The 15,019-nt window shown below is 42.4% G+C and overlaps 1 protein-coding gene across 6 annotated transcripts in view; it reads right to left on the bottom strand.

The window, feature by feature from the left end:
- Window positions 1-15,019, bottom strand: part of LOC121275839 (sodium bicarbonate cotransporter 3-like) — a 242,370-nt gene that overhangs the window by 155,125 nt on the left and 72,226 nt on the right. The window contains exon 1 of one of the 6 annotated variants that reach the window (XM_041183534.1): window positions 11,402-13,767. The exons of 4 other annotated variants lie outside the window; for them this stretch is intronic. In XM_041183534.1, the coding sequence (XP_041039468.1) occupies window positions 11,402-11,669 (268 nt within the window). In that variant the 5' untranslated portion in view covers window positions 11,670-13,767. Of the gene's footprint in view, window positions 1-11,401; window positions 13,768-15,019 lie in introns of those variants that run through there. One more of the 6 variants, XM_041183536.1, reaches the window with a different exon arrangement.

The raw sequence follows: 15,019 nt of genomic DNA, 5'->3' as shown, positions 1-15,019 counted from the left end.
GAGGCTATGGCAATGCAAGTGAATATCTAAATAATTCTTACATGTTACGAGAGTTTCTGACTCAACCACCCTTTCAGGCAGAGAGTTCCAGACTCCCACTACCTCCGGGTGAAGAAATTTCTCCTCAACTCCCCTCTTAGCCTTCTACCACTTACCTTAAATCTATGTTCCCTGGTTATTGACCCCTCCACTAATGGAAAAAGTGCCTTCCTATCTATGTCCCTCATATTCTTATACACTTCTATTAGGTCCCCTCTCAAGCTTTGCTGCTTCAATGAAAACGACCCCAGCCTATCCAATCTTTCCTCGAAGCTCAGACCCTCCAGCCCAGGCAGCATCCTGGTAAACCTCCTCTGCATCCTCTCCAGTGCAATCACATCCTTCTTATGACCAGAACTGCACACAGTACTCCAGTCGTGGCCTAACCAGCGTCTTATACAGTTCCAGCATAACCTCCCTGCTCTTGTATTCTATACCTCAGCTAATAAAGGCAAGTGTCCCACATGCTTTCTTAACCACCTTATCTACCTGCCCTGCTACCTTCAGGGATCCGTGGATACCCACATCAAGGTCCCTGATCTTCAAGTGCTTTCCAGGGTCCTACCATTCATAGTGCAATCCCTTGAGTTGATAGGCCTCTCCAAGTGCATCACCTCACACTTTTCGGGGTTGAATTCCATTTGCCACTGCTCTGCCCACCTGACCAGTCCATTGATATCCTCCTGCAGTTTATGGCCTTCTTCCTTACTATTTACAACCCAACCAATTTTCTTGTCATCTGTGAAATTCGTGTTCATACCCCCTACATTGAAGTCCAAATCAGTTATATACACCACAAACAGCAAGGGCCCCAACTCCAAGCACTGCAGAACACCACTAGAAACAGATTTCCAGTCACAGAATCATTCTTCTACCATCACCCTCTGCGTCCTGCCACTCAGCGAATTCTGGATCCAATGTGCCACTTTGCCTTAAATCCCATGGGCTCTTACTTTCTTGACCAGCCTGCCATGATGGACCTAATCAAAAGTCTTGAAATATGCATTACCCTCATTAATACCCCTGGTTACCTCTTCAAAAAATTCAATCAAATTTATCAAACATGACCTTCCCTTAACAAATCTGTGCTAACTATCCTTGTTTAAACTGTGTTTCTTCAAGTGCAGATATATTCTGTCCATCAAAATTCTTTTTAGCAATTTCCCTAACACTGAGGTTAGACTAACTGGCCTGTAATTTCCTGGTCTATCCTTCCTCCCTTTTTTAATAATGGGACAACGTTAGCAGTCCTCCAGTCCTCTGGCACCTCACCTGTGGCCAGAGAGGATTTGAAATTACTGCCAGTAGCTGCTCCCAGTCCACCTGGGCCAAATCATATCTCATCTTAGTAAAATTAGCCTTTCCCCAGTTTAGAACTTTTATTATCCTTATCCTTTTCCATAACTATCCTAAATCTAACTGAGTTATGGTCACTATTCCAAAATGCTCCCCTACTGATACGCCTTCCACCTGCCTGGGCTCAGTTCCAAATATTAGGTCCAGAACTGCCCCCTCCCTTGTTAGGCTTTCTACATACTGGCTAAAAATGTTCTCCTGGGTGCAACTTAAGAATTTTGCTCCCTCTCTACCTTGCACACCAAAACTATCCCAGTTAATATTTGGGTGGTTAAAATTCCCTACTACTACTGCCACCATATTATACTTACACTTCTCTGAAATTTGATTACATATTTGATCCTCTATCTCTCCAACTGTTTGGGGGCCTGTCGTACACACCCAACAGCATGTTTGCCCCTTTTGTGTTCTTTACTTCTGCCCATATGACCTCATTTGATGATCCTTCCAAGATGTCATCCCTCCTCACAGATATAATTGATTCCTTGATCAAGATGGCAAACACCAGCTCCCCCCACCCCTCCTCTTCTATCCCCCTCTCTATTTCATCTGAATACCCCATAATCAGGAATACTGAACTGCCAATCCTGCCCTTATTTTAGCCAAATTTCGATCATTGCTATTATAAAATACTCCCATGTGCCTATCTGTGCCCTCAGCTCAACTGTCCTCAAGCTCCTTGCATTAAAATATCTTCCATTTAGCCTTGCTAAGCTCACTTCTTTCTTATCTAGCCTATGTTTCTTCTGCCTTCCAGACTCATTTATTAGCATTTTAACTTTTAATTCCATCTCGGCTTCTCTACCCTCTGAACGACTTATCAGGATCCCATCCGCATGTCAAATTTAGTTTAAATCTGCCCCAACAGCATTAGCAAACCTCCTTGTGAGGATGTCGGTCCCATTCCTGTTCAGATGTAAGCTGCCCAACTTGTACAGGTCCCACCTCCCTCACAAATGGTCCCAATGGTCTAGGAATCTAAAGCCCTCCCTCCTGCACCATCTCTCCAGCCACACATTCATCTGCTCTTTCCTTCTGTTCCTAAGCTCACTACTGCATGGCACCGGGAGTAATCTGGAGATTACTACCTTTGAAGTCCTGCTTTTCAAGTTCCTACCTAACTCCCTAAAGTCTGCTTGCAGGACCTCATTTCTCTTTCTTCCCATGTCATTGGTCCCAACATGGGCCACGACCTCTGGTTGTTCACCCTCCCCCTTCAGAATGCCCTGCAGCCGTTCCATGACATCCTTGACCCTGGCACCTGGGTGGCAACATACCATCCTGGAGTCACACCTATGGCCACAGAAGCGCCTGTCTACTCCCCTCATTAATGAATCCCCTACCACTATTGCCCTTCCACACTTCTTTCTCCCCAACTGAGCAGCTGGACCACCCACAATGCCATGGCCTTGACTCTGGTTGGTCCCCACAGAGGAACCAGCACTCTCACCATTTTCCAAGGCCACAAAAATGGCTTGCAAGTGTGATGCACTCAGGGAAATTGCCTCATTACCTGCCTGGTCCCCTTCTTCTGTCTGGCAGTCACCCATTCCATCTCTGCTTGCACTTCCTTGAGCTGCAGGGTGACCACGTCCTGAAACATGCTATCCACAAACCTCTCAGCCTTGTGAATGCACTGTGGTGCCCTTAGCTGCCACTCAAGCTCCAAAACCCAGAGCTCGAGTTGCTACAGTTGGGGGACCTCCTGCACATATTGTCATCCAGACACCAGGAGCGTCTAAGATTTCCCACATAGCACAGGGTGTGCAAATCATGGGACTGAGCTCCCCAGATATATCTTAACTAAATAGAATATGGACACTTGCTTTTATTTTACCCTTTCTCTTACTTGAGCACAGGCTAGATGCTAGATCCTCTAGATAGACTAGATCCTCTAGCTGCTACTGACTGCCTGTCCCAGGGTCCTCCTCTTGCACTCTCCTCTAGGTGCTGCTGATTGCCTGTCCCAAGGTGCTCCTCCCATACTCTTCCCCCATATGACACAAAGCTAGAGTATTGCTTAAAAAAGAGGCACAACTAAGCTTATTGTTTGCACTCATCAAGACACTTGCCAGAATACCAATTTAAGGGGGAAATCAACAATCTATACTGTATGTGAAGGGAGTGCTGATTGGTTGACAAGTGGCAATGCCATGGAGAATGCAACACTGAAGGTGACTGACAGTTAACTGCCAAGCATTGTTGAAATTTAAACCAGGCAGCTTGACCCATATTTGTCAAGGCATTGCCCTGAAGAATGAGTCAGCAAATGGCTGTCACTTATTTTGTTTAGCTGAAACAGACGCAATGTACGTACATGTTCTTTTCATCTGTAAAGAACAGGGCTTTGTGTAGTAATATATATGGCTTCCCCACATTGTGAACCTGATTGAAGCCTAAATTGGTAGTCAGCGTAATTCTTAGCACATTGAGGATTATTTAGCAAATGTTGTCCAATTGCGGAATCACATCTAATGCTGGACACTGTTTTGAGTTTTGCAAGCACAGGCTGGTTGAGTACGGTCTGTACCCTGTCTGTTACGAACTGTGGCTGGGACATGCTGTTTGACACCTACATACCTAGCATCACACTGGTACTGAAATTTATATACCACATTACTCATTTGTGCGATAGGCACAACATATTTTTGGCTTGATGGCAGCATTCTGTTAGTGGCAAATACCACTCGAGTCGTTACTGCATAGTAGTTGCGTGAAACAGCTAGCTTCACCTGTTGCTCCAATTTTTGACACACCTTGCCCTTCCAGGGTAAACTGAGGTAGGCTGGACACTTTTCAGGGCTGAAAATGACAGCCTTAGGCCCATTCATGAGTTTGTGTGATATATAGAGCGAAATGATCTGATCGGGGTAGCCATTATCCTGCAGGATGCCTTTGATGCGCCCTATTTCAGCATCAAGCTTGCATGGTGAGCAAATGGCTTGGGCCCTATTTACAAGGTTGCCTTTAAGACCAATCTTATAGCGTGTGGAGCTGTAAAAATCTCAACGCATATATTGGCCAGTGAAGATAGGCTTGCAGTAGACCGTGGTAGAGAATCCCCTGGCAGATTTCTCAATTAGTACGTCAAGGAAGGAGACTGCTCCATTCCACAGGTGGTTTCGAGCACAGGATGGAACCCATTAAGATTTAGAAGGAAACGGTTACATGCAACGGCCGATTTAAAGATAGCAAACCTATCATCCACATATTGGAAACATGTGAGGGGTAGGAGGTTAGGTTTCATTCCATCAAAGACACGTTTCTCCAGGAACCCAACAAAGATGTTAGCAAGCGCTGGGCCTAGAGGAATCACATGGCAACACCATCATGGCATTCATGGTGTCAGTAAAACTGAACTCAACTGTGTGAATTGCCGAGTTCATAAGCTCAATAAAGACTGATTCACATAATAGTGGCAGTTCTAGATCGCGATGATATAGTGCTGCAGTCCAAATATCTATGGCTTCCTTAAGTGGAACATTGGTGAATAGGCGAGCAACATCAAATGAGCACATGGACACAGCATTGTTATTGATGTGCAAGTCCTGTAAGGCCTACACAAATATGAAGCATAAGTAACTGACAAATGATTTCCTTAAGTTTTATACCCTGGCAGCTGTCATTCATAACAGGGTCTAAATTTCCTGCAGTGCTCTCTCAATCCTGGCTTCCTGGTTGTTCTTCCTGTTGTTCTTCCTCAAATCAGAAATACCTTGAGGGCATGTTATTACGAGGATGTGCTTTTTAAAAAAGGTACAATTTCTAATTTTTCTTTTTCTAGCTGGATTTTAAAAAACACTGAACACTCTCTACAGACAATGTGAAATTATCCAGACTGTTGTAATGCACAATTGCACATCCAACTAAGTGGGATGAAAAAAATAGACAACCCGCTGTGGAACGTGAAAGACCCATCCCCGTTGGTTACACACCGTCCTGGGACACTTCAAATGTTACTGAAATGAGACATCAAAATGCAATTACTTGCTCTGGAACAATAACTGCAGCAGACATAGAATTTCTTTGGAATATACAGCCTAGAAAGTACTTTTAAGGATTGCTTATCAAACAGGAGAAAGGGAACCAAAGTCAATGCTGTACTGAGCACAAGTTTTGAAGCTGTGTGTGTCTCTGCCTCTCTCTCTCTCGCTCGGAAGTATTGTGCCCGTTTTTGCAAAGTAACCATCCTGAGAACTCTACTGTCAACCGGGAGCTTTTGGAATAAAGCATGGAAATATGCTCCATACTACACCTAGGAAGACACTGCAAAGGCTAGCAACATCAAACGAGCACATGGTGGTACTTTTAGGCTTTTAATATATCTGTTAGTAGATTTTAATAAAATGTTTCCCCTACAATTATTTCTTAATCACCACATCAAGACCAGCCAAGGAACAGCTAACCATATACTCTTCTATTTTATTTCTTGTGAACTGTGAAAATGCTGTAAGCCTATCCTCTTAATCTGCCATCTGTACTGGCGTGCATGTGGGTCCAGAGAAATGTATGAGGTGTATTAATGGTGGCTTCAATTTACCTAGTTATTTTTTAATTTAGAAAATAATTTTGATAAATTTACCTTGCTTTTTGTTCAATTTACAACCTGAAGTGTAAATAGTGGGACTCCTACAGAAATGGCAAAGCACATTCTCACTAAATTCACAAAACCCCTGTTACCTGTCAAACCTGGAGTGAGAAACAGAAACATAGAAAATAGAAGGGAAAGGTCATTTGGCCCTTCAAGCCTGCTCCGCTATTCAGTATGGTCATGGCTGATCCTTTGTTTCAATGCCACACTACTACTCTCTCCCCATACCCTGTGACACCTTTAGAGTCTAGAAATCTATTTCCTTCTTAAACATATTCAGTGACATGGCCTCCATGGCCCTCTGTGGTAGAGAATTCCACAGATTCACCACTATTGGAGTGAAGACGTTTCTCCTCATCTCAGTCCTAAATGGCCTACCCCATATCCTGAGACTGTGACCCCTTGTTCTAGACCCCACAGTCAGAGGAAACATCATTCCTGCATCCAGTCTGTTCAGCCCCATCAGAATTTTATACATTTCAATGAGATCCCCTTTGTCTTCTGAACTCCAGTACAGGCCTAGTCGGCCCAATCTCTCCTCATATGACAATCCTGCCATCCCAGGAATCAGTCTGGTGAACCTTTGCTGCACTCCCTCTATGGCAAGTATATCCTTTCTCAGGCATGGAGACCAAAACTGCACACCAGGTGTGGTCTCACCAAGGCCCTGTATAAACTACAATAAGATTTCCTTGCTCTTGTACTCAAGTCCTCTTGCATTGGAGGCCAATATATCATTCCTAATTGCTTGCTGCACCTGTATGCTTGCTTTCAGTGTTTGGCATACAAGGACACCCAGGTCCCTTTGTACATCAACATTTCGTAAACTATCACTATTTAAATAATACTCAGAATAAGGGAATCATTTCACTCCTCCTCATGTGGTCGTAACAATGTCCACAGATCCCTAAAGGTAGCAGGACAGGTAGATAAGGTGGTTAAGAAGGCATTTAGCAATGGCCAAGGCATGGAGTATAGAGCAGGAAGGTTATGCTAGAACTGTATAAAACACTAGTCAGATCGCAGCTGCAGCACTGCACATATTCTGGTCACCACAGTAAAGGAAGGATGTGGTTGTACTAGAAAGAATACAGAGGAGATCCACAAGGATATTGCTAGAAATGGAAACTTTTAGCTGAGAGAAAAGATTGGAAAGGCTGGATTGTTTTCCTTGGAACAGAGGAGGCTGAAGGAAGATTTAGTTAAGATGTATAAAATAATGAGGGGCCTAGATAAACAGATAGGAAGGATCTATTTCCATTAGCAGGGGCATAGATTTAAGATAATTGGTAGAATGATTAGAGGGGAGCTAGAGAAACTTTTTCACCCAGTAGGTTGTGGAGATATGGAACTCACTACCTGAAAGGGTGGTAGAAACAGAAAACCTCGTTGGACTTTAAAACAAATACTTATTCACTTGAAGCGCCATAATTTAAAAGGGCCACAGACCAAGAGATGGAAATTGGGATTAAGCTAGAAAGCTTTTTTGGCCAGCACAGATTTGATAAGTTAAATGGCCTCCTTCTGTGCCATAAACATTCTTTGTTTCTCACTGAATCCTCATGGTGAAAATCATTTTTGAGCCTTCCCTTTCATTTAAAGGAATTTCATGACTTGGGAGACTTTGAAATAAAACTTCCAAAGTTAAAGCCATTTTTTTCCCTGCGTCAAAATTATCTACGAAAACATACAATTATGTTATGAAAAACATTTACATTTTTTAAGCCCTTATTTTTAAACACTGAAAATGCCAGTTAGAGAGAAAAAAAGCAGGCATAACGTGCTCAAAGAACATTTAGAACAATTTGAGAGCCTGATGCCCAAACTGCACAAGCAAGAGGTGATATACTCTCAATATAAAATAGCAGCAATGTGTGATACTGCTCAATAACAACTTTAATCCATAAATAAAAATTACATATTTTCAAAAAAGTTTGCACTCAAATTGCAACTGACAGCATCTTGAAAAAAAGCTAAGTTGGGGGACTGAAAAGAAATTGGTTGCAACTGCGTGAAGTTTTACTTTTGCTGTTCATGGGGATGTTCACTTATTTTTCAGCAGCAAGTGGCAGAAAACAAAACAATAATCCTTGCTAAACAGAAAATGCCAGAAATTATTTGTACAGTATAGACCAAATAATTTGAGTGAAGCCTTTTGATCCAAACTCCCGCCTGATACAACCTCAAAACCCACTGCCAGCATAACTTAATTCCTCCCTTCCTATTGGCTTCTGAACTTAACTTTGATTGTTCCTAAAATCTAACTGTTCCATCAAAGGAAGTATTCCTTATAACCTGTTTATGCTGGTAGGTTGGCACTATGCAATTTCTACACCAAAATATCTTGATCCTATTTGTAAGACATAATTTGGCTTCTGAAACAGCAGTCTTAAGAATTTAGTTTATGACACTGTATTTACATAACCACCATGCTAGATTTCAAAAGACATAAATTCAAACGGTATAGCAATGTACTACAACAAATTGTATAGACAGCATTTTTAGAAACATCCAATTCAAAACGGGGATCTCTTTGAAGGCTTTAATATAGTCCTCATAACACTGAAACATTATCCATAGGGCAAATGTTTTCATTATTTACAATTCTGCCAGTTCCAGCAATGTAAATGTTAGAAACGGGAACATAGACGTCACCTTCCAGTGACCTCAATAATTGAAGCACCAAATCACTTAAGATAACCATGGACCCACCATTATCCCTCACTAAAAATAGTTATACAATTACAGGAATAAGTATTTTTAAAAGAAATTGGGTGTGTTTGTGGTGTATTTTAGAAAAAAAAAATGAACCCGTGAACTTTGGAGCACAATAACAGCTTCAATTGCAAAGGAAGTGACTAATCCTGAAAAGAACAGCTTTGTGGTATGCTAATCCTAAACTGACTGAAAACTGTGAAAACAAAAGGAACATGAAGACTAAGAAAACAAAGTGCAACCTTCCCACTCAACATATTGCACGTACTGCTGTAAATACACTTTCACATTTGCCACTTTAGTCATTCAGGTCAACAGAGTGTGACATTTGTTATGTTTTAATATTGGTACAGCCAATAATCTTTTAAAAACTAATCAATCATGGAGGCGTGAAGTTGACTGAACATTGCAGCTCTCTTTTATTCTATTGCAGCAACAGAACTAACAAAACAACATGGATTCTACGATCGCATAATGCACTGACTTGCTAAGTACAGCAAGCTTAACGATACATTCAACATATTCCTCACCCCTTATTGGAAATGTCACTTAAAATATTTTCTGAACTAGGGAAAGAGTGTAGACTGCCTATATTTCCACTGAACCCCTCTCAAGTCTCTGACTTTATAAATTCAGATGCTCAGGTGGTCTTCTTTCCTGGTGTGGGTTATGGCGAACTTCTGGTGCTTTTACAGGGTAATGTTCATTAGAGATTGATGGCAATTTAGGACTTGTAGCCGAATCTGAAGTTGTGTCTAATGCAGGTGTAGGTGAGATGACTTCAACTTCTGTCGATCGAGATTGAGGTGGTGAGGCACAAGTCGGCACTCCTCGACTTGGAGATGGCTCTTCCATAAGAGGTGTATCCTTAGATGGTGCTTGACTTTGCAACAGTTGTTCAAAAAGTCTCCGCCAGGTGAGATCATTCGCAGTTTGGGTTGTGTACAAAACAGGTCCTGTCTGAGCAATCACTGTAGCAGGAACCCATTTAGCTCCGGGAGTATAATTATGAGCTAGAACTTCTGGACCAGAACAGAAAAATCTTGGCTTTGATCTCTGTGCTCTTCTCTCCACTTGGTCGTGCTGTTGATCTTGCACAACTTGTGCTTTTGTTCACCTCAGCAGATCAAAGCAAGTGCGCAGTTGCCATCCCATTGGTAGGAATGCTGGAGATACTTTAGTCGTAGCCTGTGGCATGTTTCGGCATGTCAGCAGAAATGTGTCCAGACGCTTTTGAATGGAGGAACGTCCTCGTGATGAACTTAAAACGTGTTTCATGGTTTGAACAAATCTCTCAGCTAACCCATTGGTGGATGAGTGGTATGATGCTCAGGTGATGTGCTGAATTTCGTTACTTCTCAAAAAAATTTAAAAATCCTATGAGACATCAGAGATCCATTGTTGGTCACAAGTTGTTCTAGTAACCTGTAGCAACCGAACACTTCTCTTAGCCTTTGAATTGTGCTCTCAGCTGTAGTCAGAGGACAGCACTGAAACTTCAGGCCATTTGGAATGAGCATCCAAAACCATCACAAACATTGTTCTTTCAAATGGTCCAGCGAAGTCGACGTGAATGCACTGCCAAGAGTTTTCTGGCCAATCCTATGGATTGAGGGGTGCCAACTGAGACATGTTTCTCACACTATGACAAGAGGGACAGGATCTTGCCTTGGTCCAGGCCAGGCCACCAAAAGTAGCTTCTTGCAATTTCTTTCATGTGAAGTATTCCAGTGTCCAAAATGCAGTTGGGTCCAACATTGGTTTCCTCAATGTTGGTGGAATAATAACTCGCAAGCCCCAAAGCAAACATCCTGAAGTGACTGATAACTCCATCCTCCTGGAAACATAAGGATGAAGGTCAGGTGAGACTTGGAAGTTTGGGAAGAGTTGCCATACATCACAAGGTCCATAACTTTGGGCAAAGTTGGGTCTACTCGAGTGGCCTTCTTGATTTGGACTGAAGTGATGGGTGTTTTCTCCACATGTGCAAGGTAGAAAAAGCGTCTGCATGGATGACTGTTAGCAGCAGCCTCGACAGGCCGTCTGCATTGCCATGCAAGGTAGATTTTCAATGTATGATGACATGTGTGTGAGCACTCAACATCAAATCCCAACGCTGCATTCTGTTTGCAGCTAAAGGAGGGATGCCTGTGCTTGGGGCAAATATTGAGGTGAGTGGTCAATGATCAGTCAGCAGCCTGAATTTCCGTCCAAACAGGGGGTGGTGAAATTTCCAGATTCTGAGAATGATTTGCAATTTGATTTGAGCGTATTGGCTCCCTGCTTTGCTTTAAGTCTTTGAAGCAAACACTATGGGCCTCTCCACACCAGAGGGTGTTGTGTGAAACAATGGCTCCAACTCCATAAGGCGATGCATCAATGCAAATTGTAAGAGGTAAGGAGGGGTCAAAGTGCGTCAGGATCTCAGAATCTGTCAGCGCTGCTTTAACCTTCTTGAACACAGCGTCACAGGCTTCTGTCCATTTCCAAGCTTTGTTCTGACACACAAGCTCATGCAGGATTGCCAGCTGCGGAATAAATCTCCCATAATAACTCAGCAGCCCCAAGAATGAGCTAAGATGGCTGGTATTCTGAGGAACTGGAGCATCCACAATAACCTTGACCTGAGGGTGCTTTGTGAAGCCCAGCAGCATCAATTGTATGCCCCAAATATTCCAGAAGGCTGAAAAAAAAACTCACATTTGTCTTTGCAAAACCGTAGGCCATACTCCTCTAGGCTTTGCAGAGTGGCATCCAAGTTCTTGAGATGATCCTCATCAGTCCTGCCCATTACCAAGATATCATCAAGGTAGCACTGAACTCCAGGCAAACCACTCAGGATCTGGTCCATGGCCCTCTGAAACAAGATTGGAGCTGGTGTTATTCCAAAAGGCAAACGGCAGTATCGGTACAGTCCCTTGTGTGTTGTGATGGTGATATATTCTTGTGACTTTTCATCAACGTGCATTTGTAAGTAGGCCTGGAACAGATCTAGTTTGCTGAATTTCTGTCCACCAGCCAAGCCAGCAAAAAAGTCCTCAATATGGGGGAAGTGGATATTGTTCAGCACACAACACAGTGTAACTCCACAGATGCATATGAAGCAGTCTTCCCTGAACGATGGGTGTTGCCCATTCTCTATGGCAGGCAGGTACTAAGATTCCTACCTTGACCAGGCGCTCCAGGTCAGCTTCAACTTTTGGTCGTATAGCATTAGGCACTGTTGTGGCCTTCAGAAATTTTGGTTGAGAGTCAGCTTTGATATTCAATATTATGCTGATTCCCTTCATGCTTCCCAAATCGTCTTTCAAAACAACAGCATGTTTGTTTATAACAGCTGTCAGGCCAGTTTCTTCTCTTGCAGTGCTGTGTACTTCTGCTCAGTTTAACCGGATCTCCTCAAGCCAACTAAAGCTGGGTAGTTGTCTTTCACCACAGTAGCATCTAGAACCGGAGAAACTGCTGTCCCTGTATCCAGTTCCATATATATTGGTTGGCCCTCCAGCAGCGGTGTTACCCAGTAGCCCTCTGAACCACCTGTCACTGACAAGCAGTGGAGTGGCCCTTCTTCAGACTCTGTGTCACACTGGTCCACCCATACCTGCTATATGACATGGAGATTTTTCTTCTTGTTATGCCAGGTCCTTTTTCTCTGGTTTGCCTTTCTGATTCACTGTTACTTTTTTGTTTTTACAGGCAATGTGTCCCTTCTTGCCATACTGACAGCTTTCAAGGTCTCCGCACTAACATTCAGATGAATGGTGACCAGACTTTCCACAATGGTAATATTCTCAGCTGCTTGCTATCTTGTGTGCACACTCAGCTGTCACATTACTCGCTCAAGTTGATACACTCAGCTGCTGTGCTTCTTATGCAGCCAGCTCCATGGAGACTGCAATCTCTATGGCTTGAGGTTAGCCTCTGTCAGTAGACGTTTCTGGATTGCTTCAGTATGAAGTCCACAGACCATTCTGTCACAAAGGGTATCGTTCAGTACTTCCTTGAATTCACGATGTTCAGTGAGCTTTTTAAGTGCTGCAACATACTGCGTAATTGTTTCCCCCTCTTGGTTTCTTTTGTGAAACCTAAATCTTTCTGCTATGACAAGTGGCTTCAGGGAAAAATGCGACAACAGGCTTTTACAATGTCCTCATACAAATTTGTGTGAGGTTTGTCAGGTTGCACTAAGCTTCTTAATAAGCCAAAGGTTTTGGCTCCCATTACACTTAAGAAAGCTGCCACCTTTCTATTGTTTTCAATTCCATTTTCAAGGACAAAAAAGCTCAAAGCGTTCAGTGTAGGAGCTCCACTGCTCCATCGAAATGTCCCATAGGTCTGGTAAGTATAGTCATTTTCCACCTTTTTCTCTTCATCAATTACTTTTTGTTTACTGTAGTTTCCTTTTTTGTAGTTGCCACTTTAAATGCTGTTACCGCTATGAGACAGTAACCATTTTTTTTAAACTCAGGCTGTCAGCAGCTGCCGGTTTTGTCTGTGGTTTTTCCCACACTGTTTGGGTTTTTGGCGAACTCTGCAGGGATTGTGGGCCTTCCCTCTCTGTAATTTTTTAAAACTGCAGCACATTCTTCTCTGCGTCTTCTTTTCGAACTCTGCATGTCCTATATATTTGGAACTTCAGAGGCTGTCAGTAGCCGGCGGCCCTGTCGCTGTATATTTCCTGTGCTTTCTCGGGATCCCCGGGATCGTGGGTCTCTTTTTTTCTGCAAACGTGGCTGCTTCGCTTTTTTCTCTAAGCTTTTTTTCTAAACTTCTTTCCTGTTCAGAAAAGCACAGCAGCGATTTCTTCCAGTTTTGACTTCTTATCTTCACCTTTTGTCTGAACTTCGGGAGCGCTCTGGGAGAGTTGGTGTGTTTTTTTTTAACTAGTAAATTTCCTTTCACTAGCTGTTTCACTTTGAGTGGCCTTACCTCAAAGGTCCATCGTCCTCGTTGCCAATTTGTTATGTTTTAATATTGGCACGGCCGATAACTTTTTGAAGAATAATCAATACTCATGGAGGCATGGAGGTGACAACATTGCAGGTCTCATTTATTCTACTGCAGTAACAGAACTAACAAACCAACATGGATTCTGTGATCCCGTAATGCACTGGGTTGCAAAGTACGGCAAGCTAAACAAGCCATTCAACACATAACATCCATATTCGCAGTTTCCCACATTTACGGAGTTGAAACTAAAATATAAACACACAAAAACGGAGGCACCAAATGTGCCGTAGGAAGAATTCCTTACAGTGCTACAAGGACCATCTTACATCAATAACAATAACTAATTAGATTGTGCAACAGTCTCTCGTTAACTTATAGAACTTAATTCAGAAAATATTTTCCTCCAGTAAAACAATTCCCTGTAAGGAAAGAGACTAGATTTTTAGACTGTAAGAGCCATGTTCCCCAGGCAGGTTAAAATTTAAAGGTTTTTTTTAGACCAGGCCCATTTACACAGCTATCAGCATCTCAAGTTAGTGATACATTTATGCTTATTTAATACCTGCATTATAATGCTGGGGTTTCTACAGTAAATTCATCCACATGAATTCCAAATAAGAACTTATCATAAAATAATACAGCAAGGATGGCATTCAGCCATTCATACGCCAAAACTCTACCTAGTCCCACACCCATGCTCTTTCCCCATAGTCCTGCAAAACTTACAAATAAAGATTTGAACCCCTTTTGAAAGTTAATTAATCTGCTTCTACAATCCCAGGTCCGACAATGCGTTCCAGATCATAACTCATTGAGTAAAACAAAATTCATCATCTCGGCTCTGGTTATTTTGGCAACCACCTTAAATCTGTGTCTATGCTATTGGAAACAATTTCTCCCTATGTACTCAAAAAATCTTCACAATTTTGAACACCTATTAAATTTTGCTTCAACCTTGTCTACTCCAAGAACAATCCCAGCGTCTCTCATTTTTCCAAGTAACAAACTCCCTATGCCTGGAGCCATTCTTGTATATCTTTTCTGCATCCTCTCTAAGGCCTTGATATCCTTTCTAAAGTGTGGTGCTCAGCTTGGAAACAATAACCTAGCTGAGGTTTACCCAATGATTTATAAAGATTTACTGTAACTACGTTGCTTTTGTGCTCCTGGCTTCTAAATATAAAGCCAAGATGCCATGTACTTTTTAAGAGCTTTATTGATAGCTCTGCCAACTTCAAAGATTTCTGTATGCAAAAGGTCATGTTCCTATACCCCTTTTGAAATTGTACCATTCAGGTTATACTACCTCCCGTCATTTTCTTCAAAATGTTCATTTCACACTTCTCCACATTAAATTTCATCTGCATG

Source organism: Carcharodon carcharias, chromosome 3 (genome assembly GCF_017639515.1).
Source record: "Carcharodon carcharias isolate sCarCar2 chromosome 3, sCarCar2.pri, whole genome shotgun sequence".
Classification (NCBI taxonomy): Eukaryota; Metazoa; Chordata; class Chondrichthyes; order Lamniformes; family Lamnidae; genus Carcharodon; species Carcharodon carcharias.
Note: the sequence above shows the minus strand (reverse complement) of the source record. Positions and strands in the feature narration are given on the sequence as shown.